General features: G+C 40.5%; 1 protein-coding gene across 3 annotated transcripts in view; it reads left to right on the top strand.

Annotated features, from left to right (window-relative positions):
• The window catches only part of ZNF521 (zinc finger protein 521), a 281,402-nt gene that overhangs the window by 238,872 nt on the left and 18,516 nt on the right, over nt 1-24,014 (top strand). For all 3 annotated transcript variants that reach the window (XM_024580461.4, XM_045187887.3, XM_045187888.2), the window contains 2 exons: nt 14,263-14,394; nt 16,781-16,896. In XM_024580461.4, coding sequence (XP_024436229.1) covers nt 14,263-14,394; nt 16,781-16,896 — 248 coding nt within the window. The remainder of the gene's footprint in view (nt 1-14,262; nt 14,395-16,780; nt 16,897-24,014) is intronic.

Genomic DNA, 24,014 nt, shown 5'->3' with positions numbered 1-24,014 from the left:
AGGCTTAATTGCATTTGTGACCTGCTTTCTTACATATTTGGGAGGGTTAGAGATGAAAATGGAGAACACACAGTAGATGCATTTTACTGCCAGAGTGGAACTTTACAGTCGTACCAGGGGACCTTCCGGTAATGTTTGTAATGTGCTACTATTGTGATTTAGGAAAGAAAAATGTTACTGCTGGGCTTTATTTTCAACAGATTTTTTTTAAACATCAATTAATGCAATCAAACGTAGTACAGGGAAATCTATCTTTTTATTTACATTTCTGGGGGCCAGGGAGGGTTTGTTTATTTTTGTGAACTCCAATCACTTGAGCTGTACAGTATACGGTTTTTTTGGTATTTTCCAAATCAACTCAGCAAGTTACGTTTAACAGTTCATGTGAGCCTCTGTACACAAGGAAGAGAAAGAAGCCGTGGAATCTGGTTCCATTTGTTGGGACACAAATGGCTCTGCCTTGCTACGCACAGTTTGAAAATAATGACCTTTTTGGTATTTAAAAACAGATTTAGTTAATAAAATGAATCATGTTGGTTTTCTTACCCATACCAGCGAATTTGAAATAGGCTATTTCTTCACGTATTAGTCAGATATTGGAATGCCAAGTTTTCAAATCAATCTTGATGAATTTGAAAATAATAACTGAAAAAAAAAGGAGTATCATCTGTTTAGCCTTAAACCTTGAAAGGACACTAAAATAAACCATTAAGATGATCAGAAAGGTTCAAAATGCAAGTACATTTTTCTAATTTTCTCCCCAGTGTGACTCACTGTCTTAACTAAACACATTATCAACACGAGCTGCTGGGTGATGTCTTACCCTCCTAGCACGCGGACCCAGTCAGCTATGGTATCTTAGATTATTCAACCAGGAACTTAGGTCAACATTAAAATTCAGGTGTTTTCTTCTCCCCAGTCTGGAGCCTAGACCCAGATTGAGCCCCACAAGTCAGTCGAGCTCTTTCCGGGGAGTTACGTGGTCCCCTCGAAGTTTTCGAGCAGATGAACTGAGAAGCAATGTATATAAACCCATACCACACATTTTGAAAATTGTGAAATGGTGTATAAATATAAGGAATTGTTATATTTATAACCACCCTCAAGTAGAGATAATGGGAGTAAAATGTACAATTTTAATAGTCTTCGTAATGGTAGAAATGTCCTGCTTGTGGGGATTTCAAAAAAAAAAAAAAGAGAGAGAGAGAAGGGCCTGAGTTTGAATTGTGTAGACACTTCATTCAACTCCTTGTGCTTAAAAGTTGTGTTGGCTTGAACACACAGAACGATCTGCAATAGATGAGGTAATAAGTAGACCTAATCAACCTAATCGGGTGAGTTAAGGCCACAGTGACTGCTTTGATTTGGAATTTCTCTGCTGTTACCACTTTAAGACAGAATTTCTAATATTCATTTCAAAAGAGAGATGCCTAGATCTAGATCCTCTGATTGTAATCTTCCTCTTTCTCATGCACTTCCCTGCTGGGGAGGCGCCCACCTGTGTTGTGGGGCCGTTAGAGTAAGAAGGCTGAGAGTGGACCAGCAGGACCGAGGTGGCCATGTAGCACTTCTCATCAGTCACGTGCTCTTTGTAAGTGTACTGTAATAGATGGTCATAGTTATGTGCAATTTGCTGAGCTTTGATTTTATTTTTAATTCTTTGAAATATAGGCCAATTTTAATTCAGGAAACTTCTCAATCTAGAGAAGAAGAGTTATTTTGTCACTGTACATTTTTCTCTAAATATAAGTGTCTATGCATGGTCAGTTCTTGTGGTTAGTTGAAAATATACTAAACATACCTACTTTATTCCTTTCTGCACATTCACACAATGCTAACATGTATTTATCTCCTCTGTTTTAATTTCTAGACTGCCTTTCCTCCAATATTCAGAGAAAGGAGAGCATCCATTGCTGGCTCCTATCTGACTATTTGCCTCCTAGCTTATCCAATGGTTACTATCCTACAAAGTTATACAGAGTATTTGCTTTTCTCCAGATTGTTAAATACAAAAACTCTCATGCTAATCTCTGTCTTTAAGAAACCAAACATTGCTACTGCTTTTCAGAAGCGAGGGAACAGGAGGAGGCCAAGACTCCTCCCTGGGTCACATTTTACCTTGAACTATTTTATGGTTTTCTTTACCAAGGATGAAATTGATAAGAGATCTTAAAATAATTTGCTTTCAGAAAGGATGTAAACTTTACAGTTGCAAGGATCAGATTTCTGCTTAGATCGTTTAAGATGGCATTGGAAGTCTATGCTGTTTGCAGCACAATTCATGCGGGCGTGAGGCAGAGCATTTCAATTAAAAAAATGTTCAAAGTCATTGACAGATATTTTAGTGACATTTTTCTCAATAGATTTCCTTTTGTGTTAGGAAATTATCAGCCTTTGTATATTGACACAGTATACAATATTTAAATTTTTAAAATGGATCTTGAATAAGCTGGTTTGGGTTTTTGAAAAATTGTCATAAAGATAAGGGGGATTAAAAATTTATTGTGCCCAAAGCATCTTCATAATTTGCCATTACAGTCTGAGAAATATTTAATAGCGTTGCAGAATGTAATAAGAGGAATTGCTGTCTGCAAAAGATCTAGCCCTAATTATTATGTCTCATTCTTCATTTAATAGATACTTATTAACTAATCCATGGTTTTTGTTAGGCCTATTTCATAGCCTTTAGCATTGGTTTTTGACCTAACAAAACACCTAGGAATATCTACCTCTTCACTGTTACTTCTAAGCTAAGTAGAAATAAGAAAGAAATCTTTGTTACAATAAGTATCTGTGACCTTTCTTCCTTCCTCTTTTCCTTCCTCCCTCTCCCTGTCCCTCTCTCCTTCCTTTGCCCCATCTCAGTAGATAATAACTCTCTCACTTATGATGCTCCTGACTGACAGGGAACAGACAGAAGGAGATAGAAATGAGTGTGATTCATTGGTGTTCTAGTAACGCCCTGGCTTCAGCATAGAGAGTCTAGATGTGCCGGTGTGTCCAGAATGATGCCCAAGAGAGAGAAGTAGGTTAGAAACATATTGAGCTAACCTATTTTCCATACATGAGTATGGAGTTACCTTTCAGTAAGCCACACACTTAGGAATATGCATGCAGTCCCAGTTTCTTCCCAAATACTCGATTTGGTAACATTTCAGGGAATGATTCGGACATTTAAAGAAGTAGAATTAACTATAGGAGGATAGAATTAAGGAATCAGTCTTTGTGAATAATTGTAATTCCATAAAGGAGAGCTCAAGCCCAGTCTCCACAGGGTTTCAAGTGACAGTTTAGCCAAATCATTGGGTTATTGCCATTGAGAGAAAGCATCAGCATTCAGCCGTGGATGCCTTCTGTGTCCGAAGTTCTATAATCATGAGTGTTTCTTTCCCATTGACAGCTAAGACCAAAGTGCTTTCCTGAGAATGGTGTTCCTCGCTCCTCTGCAGAATCGGGAGATGGGGGGATTTCATGTTCCCTTACCAACAACTGCTGTAGGTTAGCTCAGGCTCCACTTTCCCGAAGGGAGAGGAACATGTTCACAAGGGCAAGAAAGATTGAAATAAGCAGTTGCTTAGCAAATGGGATGGAGTGGGTGGGAATGAATTCAGGCTTTGTCTCGTCACGGAGCAGAGGGGTGACCGGGTGGCATGGAAAGATAAAAAATTCCTAGAGCATCAGTAAGAGACCTAGGAAGACAGACAGTTTTGCTAGCTTAACTGACAACTGAAATTGTTGTACTTAATAGGGAGGAAACTTTTTTTAAGTGAGGGTTTTGTGGGACAGTGTAGTATTGGATTTGAGAACCCTGATCCCGGTGCTGGCCATGGCCAAAATGCTTTGCTGTCCCGGGCGCGCCAGGTAATACCTCTCGTCTCAGTTTCCTCATCTTTTAAATAAGCCCAGAGTTAATCCGACTGTCTCCTAACCTGGATCTAATATTCCAGCCTTTAGACAAATATATAACATTTACCCTTTCTTTTTGTCCTACACATTCCTAGTGTATTGCTTCTCCTCCATTTTACAGGAAAAACGACAATGTTCTGGGGCCTTTGAAAATACTTGAGTGAACAAATAGAGGTTTGTGAGGTATTTATTAGAATATTTCTTGGTGAAAGGATAATGCCAAATTATGGTCAGCCAGGTCTCCTGTGCATTCACAATCATGTTCCCCGCGTCATTTTTCAGATTCCTCTCAGCATTGGGAGCGTTATTTGTTTTGGGTGGGATGTTAATCACCTTATAGTAGTTTCCTGTCATCCTCTATTTTTCTTCAAGTGTGAAAGGTTTATCCAAAATGTGGTCTGGAAGAAGAAATTCCACATAGATTCGTACTCGGTATTTATTTTTCTTTTAAATGTGTTGGTGCAGGTTTTTTTTCCTTTGCTAATATATTTTGACACCTTGTAGTTGTAAACTGCTGTTCTCTTTAATTGCTTATTGTTATTAATTATATAGTGGTTACATAGTTGGCTGCTTGAGCCACTTGGCTATAAAGAAATTCATTTATCATTATTGCCAGTGGAGCTACAGAAAATTGCCAGCACTCCATCCAGAGATGAATGCTTTTGAGCTCACATCCAGCAAAATTTTGAACATGGGTCAAGTCCTTAAGTGTTTTCGTTCAGCAGCTATCCCTTCCTTCTCCCGGTCTATGCACTGAGTACCTTCATTTTCTCTTAGCTGTTGTTTTCAGCCCTTGATTTGCTGCCCTTCCAATGAAGTTTATGTATTATTCTCAGCACTCCATTTAGGGGCCTGTCCAGCGAATACCCTTTATTTTCTCCCTGTATTCCTAGCCATAAATTCTCCTTCTCAGAATTTCTGTTATAATTTCAAATGACATCCCTGCCTTTATGACTTTCATTTTGAAACATTAATGTTGATTAGACATAGCCTTAAGCCCCGCCTTTCCATGAAAGTGATCATTATGCACTTAAAAGTAACTATAAACCTCTTCTACCCGTACTATAAATAATTAGATATATTTAGATTCCCAAATTAGGAAACTGGCAATATAATGAATGAGTGAACGAGTGAATGAATGAATCAATCAACGGTGCACATATGCAAACCTGAGGATGTGTATTGCACATACCCAGCTACTTCCTGATATCTGTAGTTTCTTTAAATCTGGGCTTAATTTAGAATTCATGACCCCGCAGCTGCATGTGCCACGGAACAGCCAGGCCAGAGCGCTCCTCTGCCTTCTGGCAGCGTGACATTAAATTCACACTAGTTAAGCCAACTTAAATTGAGCCTCCTTGAACCTTCCTAAATAAAACTAGTGGCCTTAATTACAATCAGGCAATTTAAAGGTTATGGAGCTCTAACTAGTACTGCAGTATATCACTTTAATAATGCACAAGAAAATTTCTCTAAGGGGTGGCATCGTTTGATTAGAAGAATTCAAGTTTCACAGCACATTTCCAGTAAACTGTTTTTAGAGATCTTATTGCATTTACTATGCCATTACCTTTTTTTATTCTTCAAGGCCAACTTTCTAAGGTCACACCAACAGAACAATAAAATGTGAGTCATTTGCAAACAACGTGCACCGTGGTGATCTTTGCGTTGCTGCTGGCGACTTTCTCCGTTTCACCACCAAGTGAAAAGATCAATTCCCTGGGAAACCTGAGACTTGGTGCCTTATACCCTTGTGTGTGCCCCACTGCACATACGACTTGTGCTTTGTGGGGACCCCTGACTCTGACACCACAGCTTAGAAGGTGTCATCTTTGCAAGGATCATCAATAATACGGTGTCTTAGAAAGATCATTAGTTTTGGAAATGCCCAACTTGTTTCTTGTCTCAAACCTGTGGGCCCTTAAAACCCCATGACTGTTGAGATCCATAACATTTCCAGAAGCTGGAGAACTCAGTTCATTTTTTTTGTTTGATTTGGGCTCTTTGGGGAGGGTTGTTTGGTTTTGTTTTAAAATTGTCAACAGTAGCAAGCTATACTTTCTAGCAATGATAAACATCTTTTTAGCATTTAGAGACTTTTTCTTCCACATAACTAGTGACTTTATGACAAGAAGAAGATTTAAAAAAAAAAAAAAGAAAGAAAAGGCCCAGGGCCTCTGCCACCACCTCAGCCCAGGAACACGCAAACACGCCGGACGAGAGCGTGTCCAGTGCGGAGCTGGCGTCGCGGGGCCCGCCGCGCATGGAATTGATATTGGCTGTTGCCCCGTCTCAGTTCTGCAGGGCATAATCCCGAGAGACTGAACTATGAAGCAGGTTGCATTTGGTTCATGCTAAATGAATTCTCCTCTCTCAATTTTAGCAATTTGGGGAGGTTTGTATAGTACTTGAAGGCAAATATACCTGTACTTCCACCACTGCCGGAAGTCCCAGGTGTGAGGGCAATAATAGTAGATAGTCAACATCAAACAAGAAATTTTAAACAAAGAGTGAAATAATCGCACGTATCTGATTTAACCAATGAGCTCAAAGAATGGGGCTTCATAATATAAGAATACATAACTATTCATAAAACTTGTTTAAAACATGAATTATGGGCTATGGATATATGATATAGATACTTCTGTGTGATGTGGGACAAATAAAAGACAGTCGTCCCCTCTTTTAAATGGCTCTTTTTTGTATTTCAGGTGTCAAATATGTAACAACATTTGTCCTCTAGAAATAGGGGGTACGTTTTGACTCATAAGTTTCTTGCCAGAGAAAAGCTGGCAGATAAGACAGCTACTTTGTTAATGCGTTCTTTTCCAGAGTATTTTAATTTCATTGCAGGAAATAATGAAGACAAGCAGTATAAGAGACATCTGCCCAGCCCAAGTTTGTCATATGCATAGGGTGTAATGTACAAAAGGAAGGAGCGCACTTTTGAAACTCAATTGATAAATAATAAATATTGTTTTGGTGTCAGTCTCAGCATTTTGTTCTGATGAAGTTAGATGTAGGACTAGCTAAGTATGTATTTCCCATAAATTTAATAAATATTTATTGAGTCCCAGCGATGAGCTCTGGACTGATTGAGGTGCTTGGCTCCCATCAGTGCACCAAGCAGACAAACGCCCTTGCCCTCCTGAAACCAGCCTTGCGGCTCAGATTGATGAATAGCCTAGACTCAGTTCTTGGCACTTTCTTGGTGTTAAGATGTCCTGGGCTGCCATCGTCCCCTCTTTAGTAGGCAAGGCAAGAGCTGAAATGCATTACTGAATTGGCAACCTGTTTTGTCCAGCGATATTGTATAGCTAATTATGATGGGAAGTGGAAGGGAATCGTTTCGTGCTGTCCTTGCGTGCTCATAAACTTTCTGGCACCGTGGAGAATGGAGCAGCACTAAAGATTAGGTGGTGAAAACTTTGTAAAAAAAAAAAAAAAGAGTTACTTTCATGTATTCAAGTGAACGTAAATAAAGCAGAAAACTGTGCAAGTACCCTGGGTCCCTTTCAGTCCTTCAGTGGAACACAGTGACATATACTAAAGTCAAAGCTTTAGATAACAAGCTATCTTTTTAAAGTAACATTAACTTCTAAACAGACCTAGGGAATGATTTCAGATTTGGTTGGTTTCAATTCTCATCCTCACCCGAAAGTACTACTTTTCTTGGTTCAGATATTTCTCAGAGCATGGGGTAAGGGGGACTCAAAGTGATTTTCACTGTCTTACTGAAAAACAAAACTGATGTCTGTGTGTTTTTAACAAAAACATTTTGAGCCCAAGTTTTTACCTTCAGGGCTACTTGCTGGCACTGTTTGCTTTCTCTGCGACTTCAGCTGTGGGGCCCACGTTTTGATTAGGAAAGTAGAGACGAAAAGAATGAAGACCTGGAGGTGCAAACGTACTGGCCAGAACCGAAAGGTAGCTTACCCCTAATTCCGAACTTGGGCCAAAATATCGCTGCCAGGTCCCCACAGGTGGAGGGAAACCACCTTTTTAGTGGGTTGTTTGTTTTATTGTTTATTGTTTCCACAGCATTTCAGTGTTTTCTCTTACATCAGAATATTCTAATAACTACTACCCACAATCGATAATAATAGCCAAGGAATTCGGCGCTATTACATCTCAGAGCATCTGAAATCCCACTGCCTAATCTCCCATTCCGACCCACCTGGACCTCCTGCTAGTTTCCAAGCTGCTGATGTTTATGGGGCTCTAGGCAGCCCCTGGGCTCTTTAAAATCTGCTGGGTGCAGTGCAGCCTACCCCAGTTGAATCATTTCCTGTTCCAGCCCTGCTGATAATGAGAAGTTCAAGATGGGAAATAACAGGGTCAGTATCACTGGCTTTGTTTATAAAAGCCAAAAGCATTGTAGCCTTTAGATCATTGACCAAAACCAGGTAATAACGGAGTTAAACACAGACTGGCACCCTGTAGGTCTCCTTGAAATAAGATTCTGGCTGAGACCCGTGGAATGCGTATCATTTTGCTTTTCTTGAGATACCTAAGCGTTAGGTACTTCAATGTAAATAGTCAAAATGAGGGTACCTGGTGCTCAATTACTCTCAGTATTCCCGGTGCCCTTTCTCTCTCACTGTGAGTCTTGTGCTCGAACCCTGTGCTGCTCTCTTGTGTGGCACAGAGGTCCTGGCCGTGTGGACATTCCCACGTGGCCAGTGAGAAAGATCCAAGAAGGTGGTGGTGGCCGTGCAAAGGCAGCCTCCATTTTCATGTTCAAGTGTCTGGAAGGACAGGGCAGAAATTTTTAACCGGTGTACAGGAAAGCTTCACACAGTATTCAGTATTCTGAAATTCTGCCTTACTTTGGAGGCTTCCTGACTAATCCACTGGCAGACTTTGAGCCCTAAGTAATATTCTCCATTGCCAAATTAGCACCTCAGTGAGTTTATGTTGCAGCTGTGAAATATGCGCAGCCTCGAATACGACGAATTAGAGCGGCCTGAGTGCCGTGCACCTAGAAAGATGTGATGGCTGTGTGCTTGGCAAATTACAGTACAGTCCGCCTATTTGTCTACGCCTGGTTTCTAGGGGGAGCCATCGTAGCCGAGGGGTGAATTTGGTCACGTATGGCTTTTCTTTCTCACTCCTCAGACCCCAAGCTTATAAATGTGCGCTTGGAAATTAACCCAGGGAAGAGGAGAAGCAAAGGAAGGGTTGGGGGTTGGGGATTGGTTTAAGGCATAGTTTTCTTGGATTTAAGTGTGTATGGGTGTGTGGTGTATACGTTGGGGCTGGAAAAGTTACAACTGCAGGGCATTTGATGCTCTGTTTGGATTTCGAGAGCAGAGTGTACTCCCACTCACATCCGAGCTTTTAAGTATGGCCCCTGCCACATGGTGATGCACCAGCAGGGGTTTATATCTTTGGACTTTAGCCTGTAGATTTATGCGGTGGGAGAGGCTGGAGGACCCTTCGTCCTGTCTCAAGGGTAAATGAGAGAAGGAGTTCTACTTATAAACCGTTACAAATTGGTCCTCAGTAATGGCTGCAGTGTTGATCAGACGATATAAGGGGCCCCCCGTGATTCCTGGGATAACAGCTGCATGTAAGTCATCCACTGAACATTTGCTTGTAGCTGCTCTAGATTTCTGCTTGTATTGAAGGAAAGGGAGTATAAACATGGGACACACAGTCTGGGGGCTGCTGGAAGGGGTTCTCTTGTTTAAAGCTTATATTGAAATGTCAGTGTCTTGCGTTAGGCTAACAATTGCCATGTTGGAGCTAATCACTCGAGTTGTGCTTGAGCATCCGAATGGTGACCATTATTTTGCTATTACAAAACTGGGTGATTAATACTTGTGCAGGTCCAGGTTTTATAAATTGGAGAGAGAGGAATTAGCATTCCCCTTTGAACTGGCCTTAGACAGATTTTGTTCTTGTAGCAGTTTTGCAAGTGATTACCACATTCCCTACTAAAGCAATGCACTTTACTGCAATTATGTATTCAGACTCTTTCCTTTGAAACATTTAATATTGGAGTAAATATTTACATTAGCATCAGTCTCTTCTATGTAGACTAGATTCCTGTTTACATTTATGTTCACACTTACATGAAGATTAGCAAGTGGAAATAATTATTCTAGCTGCAATTTATACACATGTGAAATTATTTCTCAATTCCACCGCACGCCATCTCTGGGCATGCTTTAAAGTGGCTGACCAGGACAGGAAGTTGCTGGCCTCCGGCCTGTTCTGAGTGACAGGAGCTTCGCTCTTGCCTTTCCTGATGGAGGACCCCAGTACTGGCCATATGAAGGCTCCTCCACGCCCTGCCAGTATACAGAGAGGGTTTTCCTGATTGTTCTGGAAAGAAACACAGTTACACTGAAAGCTCCTTATTCTTCTCATTCAGGCGACTAATCTGCGCTCTGATGTTTCTTTCTCCCTCTCCTCGTGCTGATTTCTGCTTTCCCGTATACTTGGTTAAAATACTTTTCAATGTAATGTTCAATAATGGAGTTTTTCTGTACTTCATAATATTGCTCATTTCCTGTCTAACTGTTTGGCTATCAAAATTTCAGTGTTGTCATCAATCTTTATTAATAGGTTATAGAAAGGGTAGTATTTTTTTATTCTTTAATTTCCAAAGTTACCTACAGAGGCAGATTGTGCTCATTGTAGACAATCTGGAGGATATAGATAAGCAGAAAGAGGAAGAAAAATCTAGAAGTCTCACTCATAGATCCCATCTATAACTCTTAATAAAATAGGGCTGCACTAGCCTATTATATCCTTAATGGAATATTGTAATGGTTATTAAATCAATTGACTCAGAATCTCTTTTTAATAAATGAGTCAGGCTGTATTATCCAATTACTGTCAGCTGCTACCTTTCCAGAGAGCAGAAATGGTTACTTTGATTGAATTTTTAAAGCTTTTGGCACCTCTAGGAAGAAAAAAGAAAAAGAGGCCAGGTTCAAGTTGTGGCTTCGTGAGCAAAATCTTCAGTCTAAGGCTTAAGGTCACCTGAAATTGGATGTGTTGGTAGCACCGCCTCAGGAGCATCGACTTTGATTAAAACCACGGTTATCTTTACTGCTTGTTACTACAATACCTTAATCCCAGATAGGAAGAAAAGAGGAGAGAAGCTCAGTTTTGAAAGGACACAGGACTTAACTCAGCCATGTCCTGCAATACTAATTGTTTTTAGAAATTCTTTGATAATTAAGACATTGCTCTTTGCCCTGGCCAGGTAGCTCAGTTGGTTAGAGCGTCATCCCAATATGCCAAGATCGTGGGTTCAATCCCCGGTCAGGACACATACAAGAATCAACCAATGAATGCATAAATAAGCGGAACACCAAACCTCTCTCTCTCTCTCTCTCCCTCTCTGTCTCTCCTCTCTCTCCCCTTCCTCTCTCTCTAAAAAATCAGTAAAAAAAAAAAAAAGACACTGCTCTTCGCTACACAGGGTAAATATTATAATGTATAACAGTTCAGTTAAACACAGACTCTGAATAAGGATGAACTTTTAAATTTCTGATTATAAATAAGTTTCACTAGTTTGCCATTGCCATCTATTCCCCCTTCTTCAATTAAAAAAAATAAAATGAATTATGTTAACCAGTTGTAAAACAGTTTTGGAAAAGCAGCCTGGCATCCATCCCCCATTTGACCCTGTGGTCGTAGCCCAGGGTGTGTGCAGGGAGCGTGCACAGGGAGGTGGCCAAGAATGCCAGCAAAGACAGGAGAAGTGGGTGGGTGTGTTCAGTGTGTAGCCTGGAGCGCACTGGCTTTGGCTTATCTATCATTCGCTGTGTAACAATTCAGATTTTTTTTTTATCCTACAGAAGTAATACCTCACTATGTTACTTAGAAATGAGAGGCAGGTAGAACTTCCTACTCGATTTCAATATTACAATGTGCACTTAAGCTGTAGAGAGTTCTGAAAAGGCTGGATTCAATAGTTATTACCCTTGCTGTCAGTTAGGGCTTTCCCAGGTAAAGTGTGCAATTCCTGAAAATTAAATCTGCGCTAATAATTTCTAAACACTTTATGACTGTGTCGTCTTTTTGTGAATTCACTTGACTAAATTTGGATTATCTTACCGTGTGTGATGGAACTTCTCTGTTCTTTGGATAGGAAATAGAACTGATAAGGACATTTTCTTTGTATTGATACACATGTATCTTTTTTTTGTTTTCCCATGTATTCTTTTTCCAAACCAAATACTTGTAGTCAGGAAAGATAACATCACATTAAAGATCATCCTACCTTGCATAATTTACTTTATGTTGGTATAACAGTCAGTCATTAGCCCCGAGAAAACCCTCTAGACCTGTATACGTTACTTCACAAACACTGCAAGTTTAGGAATTCTGGAGCAAATGTGTGTGCCCGCTCACATCCGTAAGCACCATCTCGTTCTTGTGCAAAACACATATTGTAATTTACAGATAAATTTAAGACACTTAGTTACAGTCTTACTATCAAAATAAAGGTATACAGCATTGAGGAAATAGAATATGTTTAAATTTGGCAATTTATGTTGCTTATTATCTAAAATTTGGAAAATTTTTGGTAACTTCAAGATTAAAAAAAAGAACAGATGAAAAACGCTTGATCTTATATAATCCCTAAAGCATTTTGTATAACCCCTTGTCATGTCAATATGCACAATTAAACTCCTTCTTCCATAATTATAATCAAGGAATTTACTGTGCCACCCAAATACAGAGTAGGTTTTTATCTCGTGTGAAATGTAGACTGTACTGGGTGGCTTAATTAGTGCTTTGCCTCTCTTTTTACAAATTCCAATCCTCTGCTTCTAAAGGCCCATACTTGTGTGAAAAGAAAGATTAGGAATACAAATGGAGTGATTTTACTCCTAGCTAGCTAATAATAATTCACTTTGTAATTGGGCTTTTGTGGTGCCAGTAATATCAGCTGGTGAAGGGCCCAGCACACACATGTTGTGTTGAATGAAAGGAAGTAACTTTGAAGTGTAGACTTGTTACCCCCACAGTGTGAATTTGTCTTTCGTTCCCTAGATCTGGAATACCGACACAGATGTTCCTTCGAAGCATTTTTTAATCATTGTAAATAAGAGAAGATAAAAAGTATAGCTCAATAACAAGCCAGGTTAAATTGCAGCCTCTAACTTTTTACTCTTCCTAATAAGTGGTCTCAGTGGTAGCTGGTGATTGTTTATGGCTTGTCTGCTAAGGTCCCAGGCTGTGAGTCAAGCTGCCTGGGTTCGAATCCAGACTGCCTCGGATCACATTTTGGCTCTACCAATTATTGACCCTGTGACTCAGAGCAAAGTCACTTAAACTCCCTGGGCCTCATTTTCCCTACCTGTAAAATGGGAAGAGTAGCAGTATTCTTTAAGTGGTTGCTGTTCAATTAAATGAATCCATATCTGTAAGCACTTAAAGTAACAGTATCTGAAATTTAGGAAGCACTAAAAAAATGTTATGTTGTCCTTTCTAGGGCTGCTGGTTTTCACTTCTTATAATTGCAGATTGAAATAAGTTAGGATAATATATAAATTTTCAATTTCATAAACATTTTTATGAGAAAAAAGCAACATAAAGGTAATGGGGTTTATCTATACCACAAATGCTTCACTTTATATAGCAATTGTTATTACATCAAAACATTTTTCTACCATCTTATTCCTAAGACATCAAGGAAAAATCCAGGACTAGTGAAAAGTGAGCCTGGAGCTCGTAAAGGCGCCCCTGGGGAAAGACAGGCAGAGTCCAGATCGGGGTGAAATTGGAACTGTCTTACAAAGTACAGGGAGGAAAGAATTGAGAAGATATGGGTGACTGGGAGTACCAAGCAGAGAAAAAGAACATTTATAACATACTCTAAGCATTAATAATATTTCAAAATTGCTAGAAATTCTTGGAAGTAGAAAAAGAGTCTTATCAATGGGGATACCACTAAGAACCTAATGGTTAGAAATAGAAACTTCTAGCACTTTCTAGATAAACCAGAGGAGAGCCCTGAGGAAGAAACTGTTTGTTTTTCTATGGGTCCTTGATTTCAGGACTTTGGAAATACACAGCCCATCCAATTACGATAATTAGAGAAAAGAAGACACCTCATTATTGATATACCAATTATACTTTAAAAGCTTAATAGAATGCATTACCCTAAAATAAAATCTGCCTTCTGATAATCTCTGGATTTTAAATTTCAGAAATGTTTTCAGCGGCTATAAGGAGGAAGCAGCCTTGAGGGACTTAACTACATACATACTACTACCCGTTTCCGTCTGGCGAAGGAAATGGTTTAAGGTGTGCAGTCGTAGTTAACTCAGTGGCCCATTCACCACACGATGGGCTTTAACTTTTCTGTTCCTGTATTTTCCTTAACAGATGAAGGACTGAACCACGAATGCAAACTCTGCAGCCAGACCTTCGACTCCCCTGCCAAACTCCAGTGCCACCTGATAGAGCACAGCTTCGAGGGGATGGGCGGGACCTTCAAGTGTCCCGTCTGCTTTACAGGTAGGCAGGTCACTGCAGGGGACCTGGGGAGAGTGTCGTGGCTGCATCCCTCATGTCCCCCCTAGCAAAGCACACTTCCCACGGCTCTGGCCTTTACAGATACGACTTCAGTTCAATTTGGGAAGAAGATGTTTGATTTCTGCTTGTTAGCATTATTGATTGCGGCCTACTTAAAGGCTCAAACGGGCAGGAAGGTTAACCATCGGGATGAGCAAGTGGCATTTCAAGTTCTCTCAGAAGTTTGCACTTTTTCCATTTGGAAAATGACATCCACGTTTTGTTCACTTTTCTCTGCTTGACGCTCAAAGGTTACCAAGGCCAAGAGCGCCCGCACAGGGCCGGCCGCTTTTTAATCACAGGACGCTCGCTGCGAGTGCCGTCGTGTGGTCGGCACAGGTGCGCGATTTAAAAGTGAAGAATTGTGTAACGTTGCCCGTGAGCAGTAAAAAAGATTATTATGACCCTCCCCAAATTCTTTGAACTCGGTAACATTTGATGAGGTGTTTATTTCCTAGGAAATTGGAATTTTTAAGGTAGATGTCGCTATAAATGTACACATTTCAGAAGAAACTTTTATTAGATGTTGTAGCAGTACAGCCTTTAGCAGCACAAGGAAATGTAAATCAGAAGCGGCAATTTGCGGCCCACAGAGGCTGAAACGCGATCGCACTCGTTTCTGGCGCCTCCCCTACAATGACAAAGCTGTTCTGGGAAACCCTGCGCTCCTGTGCGTGTGCCAGGCACCCAGGGCTCACGTCCCTCGAGGCTGTGTTTCCTCCTTATTTGTCAGAAAAAGCAAAGCAAAACAAAAATACAGCCTCTCAAAATTGACTTCTTTGTTTCCAGAGCAATATGCCCAGCATTGATTATCGCCCTTCACTGCATTCGGCCTGTAGATGTCTGACCTGTGGTAAAAATGAAAGCAGAGAGGCCGTGTTCATTGCAGTTAGCACAGGGAGTGCCTGGCCTCCAACGCTTGCCTGCGAGGCCCCTTCGTTCAGTAATTCCATCAGCCACTCACTCCTTTTAGAAGTTTTTTTTTTTTTTTTAATGCTTCCAAACTTGTATTTAAAAATCAGCCGTGTACTGTTTTTCTCAAGGTGTAGCACCTACCGTATGGGGCAAGTCGGGAGTCTGGATTCTTTAGAGAAGTTCATAATAAGTCTTCATAAGGAGTGGGGGCTGGGTCACAGATGTCCTCATGATTAAGACCCCTAATAAGGTCGTTCTTTCATGTCGTGGCCTGAAGCCACAGAAAATGTGCTAAGTTATATGGACATCAGTTGCCAGTCTGTATAAAAACCTCATTTCTTATTTTTTGGTGATGTAGGTAAGAGACAAACATACATTAATCATGAACAGTCTGCATTTTCTGGGCTCATAGACCTGAAGTGTTTTAGTGTATCTTGAAGTAATTTTAGAAATAACAATTAAAGGAAAAAAAAAAACCCTTCCAATGTTAGGTGGGAGAGGAAATCTGAGCAGTTTTTTAAGGTAATGAGAAATGTGATTAAAATGTATGACTCACAAGAACAATATTCTAATATTTTAGGTTGGCTGGCAATTAGAATAATTTTAATGATTAGAGTCAAAGTCAAATGCCAACATCTTTAATAAATCCTCTCCCTGCCTATACAGATTAATATTGTAGATGCAAACTTTTTTAGGTCACAGTGCACCAGGCATCCATCAGAAGTCAGTTCTGCCAACCCAAACACTGCCTCTGGCATATACAATTTAATTATTAATAGTATGTCTCCTAGGTAAACTGTTACACAGTCTTAGGGCCTTGTTTTGTAGTCATTAAAATTGAACATGTTTATATTATTGAAACCCTTGCATTCAGTGTGTAGGCTGAGTTGATCTTAAAGTATCCAAAGAGAATTTACCTGGGGTTCTGTTTCATATTTATAGACAATGCCCCAGAGTAGCTGTGGGATATAATTTTTAGCATTAACACATTTAAATAGAGAACTGTTTGCTAGCTATAACTTTAGGCAAATACAATAAATAGGGTTTTGGCATTTATGATTTCTTAACCTGTGGGTTGCTGAGAAATAAGAGTTATTTCTGCTCAGACAGTGCTGTGCATTTGACAACTTTTGGCTTTATTTTAAAAAAGATTTATAGGGAGCTGGGCCCTCATAAACCTTTACTTTGGAGCAGTTTGGGTGGAATCAGGTGCCCAGTAGAGTGCATCTTAACGAAAGGCAGAGACCCAGCCCTGAGCAAAGGGGGCTCAACGCTCCCCAGGCTCCTGGCAGGGGTCACACCCAGGAGCGGTGCCATTCAGTCTGCTGAGGCTGGGTCTGGTCTCGGGGAGTCCCCGACTGAGTGCATTTCGGAAAGAAAATAACCCGAAGTTCACCACTTCTTATCGTTCCAGTGTTTGTTCAAGCAAACAAGCTGCAGCAGCATATTTTCTCCGCCCATGGACAAGAAGACAAGATCTATGACTGCACACAGTGTCCACAGAAGTTCTTCTTCCAAACAGAGCTGCAGGTAATGTTCCCAGGAGGAGGACGGGGATTGAACTCGGTTGCTCTTCTTACAGGAAGCAAGGGCATTTTAAATCTGGATTCACAGTACTGCTCACCCTGGGCCACCGGGATGCTTTGTGTGCAGTGGGGCAAAGGGGAAATTAGAGGCTGGATTAACAGACACCAAAGTAATTTTGCCTCCAGCTGCTGTCAATCATAAAAAGAACTAGAACAGCCCTATAATTAGACCTTCTGACCCAGCATGATAGACTTAGGGGTCAGGTTTATTGGACTGTGGGATCATTCACCTCGTTTGTCACGGCTTCTTCTCACAAACCCTGTTTTATTCATGTTCTGGTCCACCAGGCTCCAGGAGGCATGGATGTCCAGGTTATTGTCCTGAGGGGCTTAAAATTGGAAGGGCGAGAGGAAGAGAAAAAAGAAGCTGTACTCTTGTTCAGTGTGTGTTTCTTCCACAGGATAGAATAGTTATTACTTAGTAACAGCCTTATAGTTAAAATGTTGACATCCAAAGATGCTAGGGTTAGCCTTGACCCCCACTTGCGAGATATGTGACCTCGTGCAGGTCCGTAATGCCTCTGACCCTCAGACAGGAAGAAATGATAGGCAAGTGTAACACCTAAGGGGTTGGTACTAGGTAACCATGAAATAACAGATCTGGTTATAAGGTATAAACTATTACATATCATATAAATTTGGTTGGCTTTATTATTTTTAGTAGTAGAGTGATAGTTAAAAAATGAGTAAGACACCTGGATTCCATCCCAGAAATGTTATTTATTATAAAAGGAAAATAACACTTTTTTTTGTTACTTCATCTGAAAAATGGGCATAATACCTACCCTCATTTTTCTGATGAAATCTATAAGAATAACATGTTTTTGTTAACTTGTTGCTGCCCTTGGAGGAGAATGGTTTGAACTCAAAATTATTTCATTATGAGCTTTGTTATTAACAATAAATTGAATTAGCCTAAACTGGGCCGGGGGTGTGATTGGTTATTTGCCTTGAATTCCTTAAACAGCCCAAAGAGGCCCGGATCTGGCTGAGCGGGGGATTCGGAGCCCTGCCCACTTCCTAGTCTCCCCTCCCACACTGTGGGCCCTGGGGCAGCATTGGACCGCCCTTGGCTCAGGGGACGACAGAATTATGTTAATTTTGTGTCAAAATAAGGAATTTAGAGTTTATCTTCTCAGTTATTCTGTAAGTGAACAATTAGCAAATTAAGGAGGCGAAATAAAAAATACATAAAAGAAGGGGCGAGCCCATTTAATTGACATAGCATGTCAGGGGAGCAAAATTAAAGTTGCTCTCTTACTTTTTATCACGTCTAAATAGAATTCTACTCCATCACATCTGTGAGTTGAGTATAGAAGAAAGGCGAAGTTAAACTATTGTTTAAAATTATCTTATTAAAATAACCAAATTTCTGTTTGAAAATATATTCTTATTGCAATAGGTATCAAAGGAAAAGTCTTTTTGGTTTTTATGACTCTGTCAAGGATGTGGCCCATACACCTAGTGATTCTGTTAATTAGTACGTAAACTGTGAAGCAGAAAATCAAAGTTGTAGAGATTCTGTGGAGACTGGCTTCGATCTAATGTTTTTGAAAACACATTTGCAATAAAATGCCACTTTCGTACCGTGCTGTCCAGTAGTCCCCCTCACCTAAGGGGCATACATTCGAAACCCCCCAGTGGAGGCCTGAAACCACGGGTAGTACTTACATACACTACGTTTTTTCCTATACCCACATACTTATGACACAGTTAAATCAGTAAATTAGGCACAGTAAGCAATTCATAACAACAGCTAACAATACAATAAAACAATTGTAACAATGTACTGTAATAAACATTACGTGAAGGTGGTCCCTCTCCTTCTCTCTGATAACTGATGCGATCATCTACAAGGCTACATGCCAGTGGGCGGGGTGTGAACAGTGTGGATGCAGGGAGCACAGGGATGATTTCCGTCCTGGACGCGGCATGCGAGAGACTGCACCACGCTACGCAGAAATATGAGACATTTAAAACATGAACTGTTTATTTCTGGAATTTCCCATCTAATATTTTCAGACTACAGTTGACCATGGGTAACTGAAACCACGGAAAGTGAAACCGTGGGTAAGGGAGGACTACTGTATTAGTAGATTCTAATGCAACTAACCTGGTGATGAAACTGGGACATCGTTCATTAAAAGAGCCCAACACTGTGGCAGTACTGGCCTGTGGCCCATTATAGAGCAGACAAAACTACAATTAAAGACATCCTCAAGACTCCCAGTTTCTTTTATGGTACATTTGAGGGTTTCATGGAACATACAGTATTCACTCTTTTCTACAATTAGTATAGACCAGTGGTTCTTAAATTATTCAATCTCAGGATGACTTTACACCTCAAAATGTGTGAGGACCCCAAGGGACTCTGATCCATGCGGTTTATTACCTATTGATATTTTCCATATAAGAAATAAAAATTGAGAAATGTTTTAAATGCAAGAATACACAAACATGCAATTCGATTAGCTCTCAGGGAGATGCTAACTTCATATGCCAAGTAGCCTCTAGAAGACTCCACCGAACACTCATGAGATAAATAAGAGACTACAAAGGGCAAATAATGTCTTAATGCTATTGTGAAAGTAGTGTTGGCCTAAGAGACCCCCTGAAAGGACCTAGGAGGCCTCCAGAGGCCCCGAGTCACACTGTAGGAACCACTGGGGTAGAAGATACGTTATAAAGCACAGGGCTCTTTAATACGTCATGAGGGCTTTCTGATCTCAAGAGCCAACAGCTCCTAAAACATTTCTAACTTATTCATGCAAATTGTGATCTGGGCCAAAGGAAGTCTTATTTCATGATCCAAAGCTGTCAGCATTATTTTTCCCGTCGAACAACTCAGAGTCACATAGATTTGGTCTTGACAGGAAAACTCAGGGTCAGTCTGTGTATCATTCCTTAGACAAGAACAGTACCCATAGTTACATGTGATAATTATTATAGAGCTAGTAGCCAGTCATTGAAATACCTATTTAGTGGGTCTGTTCTCTAAAATCCCCAGTAATAGCAGTTGCTTTCAGTTTCAATACATTAAGAAAAATGGATTAGAATTAACTTAACTTTTTCTGGCTTTGAATGTGTTTGGATTTTTATGCTTTAACCTTAGGGGTTCACAGTCCTGTGCATTTGCTTTCATTACCTAAATTACATTTCATATACCTGTGTTTAGAGGGAGGAATTAAAGTAATTTTAAAATATTGATTTATTTCCTGTATAGAAAGTGAGGATGGTAAATATACAAAAACCATAATACAATTTTGTTAATTTCTAGAATGAGGGGAGAAATTGACTAAAACTAAGGTGACCAAAAATAGCAGCAGAGTAGGAAAATGAATCTAGAGCAACAGCCCACTGCAGATCCTGCGTTGGTATGTAAAATAAATGCAAATTTTAAAATTGACGTGTGCCGTTCCACTTGAATCGATCTATGATTTTATGTCCCTTAAGTTTAGAAAGAAGGACTTCTCATAAAAGGTTATAAAACTAAATCCCCAAGAACTGAAATCCTGTTGGAGACTTGAAAGAATGTGGTGTATTTCCTTCCTATATCACAGTGAGACTAACAGTGTAAGCCTAGGATCGCATTCCAAACTGCCCGGTGACATAACGATGGTGTACCCTTTAATGGTGCATAAATGATGTCATGACTATAATGTGTAATCTACATTTCTCTCACTATTTTCCCCCAGTTAAAAATACAAAAACCTCTTTTTGTGGATAAAAGTGCTTTGTTGGGTATAAAATTATATACCCAACACACACATACACACGGTGTGTTGTTTTTATTAATATTGCCTACAAGGCCTTTCAGAATTCAGATAATTCCTCATTATACACAGTCCATCTTCCAAAAAATCAAGAACTCAGACATCATCCTTTGGATATCACAGACTATAATTCCTCGTAGCATTAATGAAACCTCTGTTTCTATGCAACACTCAATCCAGGACGCAGCTTTTGCCGTGTGGAATCTATATACTTCACAGGATGCTTACAGTTTTCAGACCAAAAGTTGTAAATGCCAATCCAGAGATATATGATGTACAATTTTGGGCAGGATGTAATCTTTTCCTTCCGGTAGAGTTTTCTCCCAGTTTTTGCAAGGAATTCGAATACACTTCAAAGGCCAGCTAGCAAGCTGGTAGGGAAGATGTGCTTTGGAATAAGAGTGCATTATTTGAACTAAATGAAGATTTTGTTATTTTAAGAGCGAGTGAGTATGTTGAATGTTTCACATGTTTTCCTAATAGGCCTTATAACTTTTTCTGCAGAACTTAAGGAAGTTGCTTTGAGAGAGGGATGGTGTGGTCCAAGAATAATATCCTACAATGCATATTTGTATCCAAAGTGGTTTATACAGGTGTGGGCAAGTGGTGTGTTTGTAAAACTTCTGTTGAATAGGCCATTTTCTTTCACTACGGTAATTACTGTTTAATTGGTGCCTCTAGAGAAGCTACAATTCAATGGCAGTGATCAAATCATCCTCCTCCAACATGTCCCCATAGAAAGTCCTATCAGACATCATGTTATGAATTTAATGGACACAGAGGGAATTCTAACAGTGGAAGGAGAGGGAATTGGCCTAGATGTACTTAAAGCTCTAAGATTCTGGTATTTTAATTCCTTTTAAATAAAAAAAAATATTGTGATACTTAGCCCTTTGCTTTATTAGCTCATGAATAGTGTTTTCCACACTATCCTGAGGGATAAACCAAGGCTTTCAGATGCCACTAAAGTTTAAGTATGTAATTGTCTCTACAGCTGTTGATTTTCTTCTCAAATACTTTTCCATCTGATTTTGATGCAAATTTTTTCACATCACAACTTAGCTGATGCTCAAGTTTTATCGTCACAGATCTATTTTGGGGACCCCAGGACTGGAAAGATGTGCCCATCACTGTAGGGGCCTGGCATCGCCGGGTTCCATGTTGGTCATTGAGGATGGCAGTCATGTTGCGGGCAGATTTCCTGCCTCTTCTTGGGTGGTCTGTGCCTCCTACCTTGGCTCTCCCTTTCATTAGATCTGTTGGACCTCTGTGTTTCTTCTGGTCTTTGGGCTGAAATCACAGCTCCTAAACACGTCGTATAGACTCAGAGAGCTGCAGTGAGTATAAATTGTGTCAAGCGAGCCTGTGGTTGTGGAACTGGTCCATTTTTATACCGCCTCGTTGCTCTGCTCGGTGGGCCTGCAGGGCTTGGGAAGTGAATTGGTGCGACAGCAACTTCCACTTAATTTGCTCAGTGGTTAAATTGATCTATCTCTTTTATTTGATCGGATCTCCAGGAACCAAATCATTTGCATTGGTTTATTGATTGGTGCTGTGTTGTCGCCATTAGTTTTGATCACTTTCAGCTGTTAATATTGGATAATTCAATCAGGATTGATTGGCCTTACCATTGAAGGTAAATCATATAGGACAAAGAAATGGGACACAGCTAACCTTAGTTTGACTGTTATTCCTCCCTCTCTCTCTCTCTCTCTCTCCCCCGCCCTCCCTCCCTCCATATTATCTGTGCAGTAGCACAAAACTCAGGGGTTTTGGAGCAAAGAAGAGAGTTAAAAATTTTGTAGAATTTATAATACATCTAAAGGTGAGGTAGCTCTATTTTGCTTTTTAATAAAACTGCATCTAGAAATTAAACAAGCCCACAGAAAGAGAGAGAAGCCTGATTGTCACAGTGAACTCATCTGGACTAAACGAGTAAATGCGTTTTCAATTACCCATTTTGTACCAATAAACGTCTAAGCTGTGTGCATGCTTGGAGGCACAACCTGGGCTCACCTTTTCCTAAATTTGGCCCTCACTGATTCACCATGTGTCCTGGTAGTCAAATTTTCAAGAATCAAGTGGATAATAGGACTGAAGGAAGAGCAACAGAGGTCATTGCAATAAGCTCAAACCACTTTATTTACATTTGAATTGTTTCTACAGCACCCCAGCTTAGTTTTTAAAAATTCTCCACCCATTAATTTCTTGATGTTCATATCGATGGCTGGTTTTCGCTATTAAAAGAGGGAGCACCACCTCCGTGTTCTAAGACTCATTCCCTCCTCCGACAGCCCTGTTGTTAGCGATCTGCCATGACATTATTTTTTGTCTGGCCCAGAGTTGACAACAGATGGCCATCTCTGAACTGCCATCAGTACGACTTTATGGAGCATCCAGCTAGGGTGTACTGAAGAGCGCTGTGGCCAGTTCTGCAACCCCTCCCCCCCACCCCCTGGAAATGTTCATCACCTCTGCCACATTCTGCTTTGGCTGGGCTTTGCTGGCCCCTCTGTCTTCTGTGCAGCCAAGACAGCCTGCTGCCATGGCACCAGAAGATCTGCCTCCATCAGGAACGAGAAAGACTGTGGGCATGACTGTCCTGGGAAGGCAGAGCTCTGTCTAAGCACCTTTGTAATCAGATTCTTCAGGGAGATCTGGAAATCCACATTTCTAGAACATTCTGCAGCCCAGAGAAGCACGTTGAATTCCCACATGCGTTCCTATTTTAGATGTTTGCTCCGCACACGGACCACTTTCCTCACATTAGCAGAGACAAATGCCAAGAATAAACCCTTTGTGTTTGCAAACTTTATCCGACTATTGGAGAACACCACGTCCATGTCCAACTGTTGTGACAATTAGAGTAAGAGAGATGGTAATCATGGCCTTCAACTATAAATCCCCTGAATGAGCAAAAAAATTCGCCCCAGCATCTTCAGGTCCAGGGACGTAGCAACCCTTTGGACAGCCGCGTGAAATGAGCTGTTGCCGCGCATTTGGAGAAAGATTGATGGGCTGCTCTTGATCGAGTTTGCTAAGGCAAGGCAGCTTCAGAGCCAAGCGTGTATTTTAAGAGGAATTCACATTTGTATCCTTTATTGTTATATTTGCAGCGAATCTACAGCTCGTAACAGGCTCTGCCCTGCAGCTATGAAGGAGTAAGTTCCCCTTATTGGAGAGAGAGCCGTGTTTCTGTAAAAGCCTGCTATGTGGATGTGGCGGGCGAGATGAATAGTGCTTAAAAGCAGTGCTCGCGGTGCTGTCATTTAAAACAGCAACTCTGAGG

This window comes from Desmodus rotundus, chromosome 10 (genome assembly GCF_022682495.2).
Source record: "Desmodus rotundus isolate HL8 chromosome 10, HLdesRot8A.1, whole genome shotgun sequence".
NCBI classification, from domain to species: domain Eukaryota; kingdom Metazoa; phylum Chordata; class Mammalia; order Chiroptera; family Phyllostomidae; genus Desmodus; species Desmodus rotundus.
The sequence above is the reverse complement of the archived record's forward strand: the minus strand, read 5'-3'. Positions and strand labels throughout refer to the sequence as shown.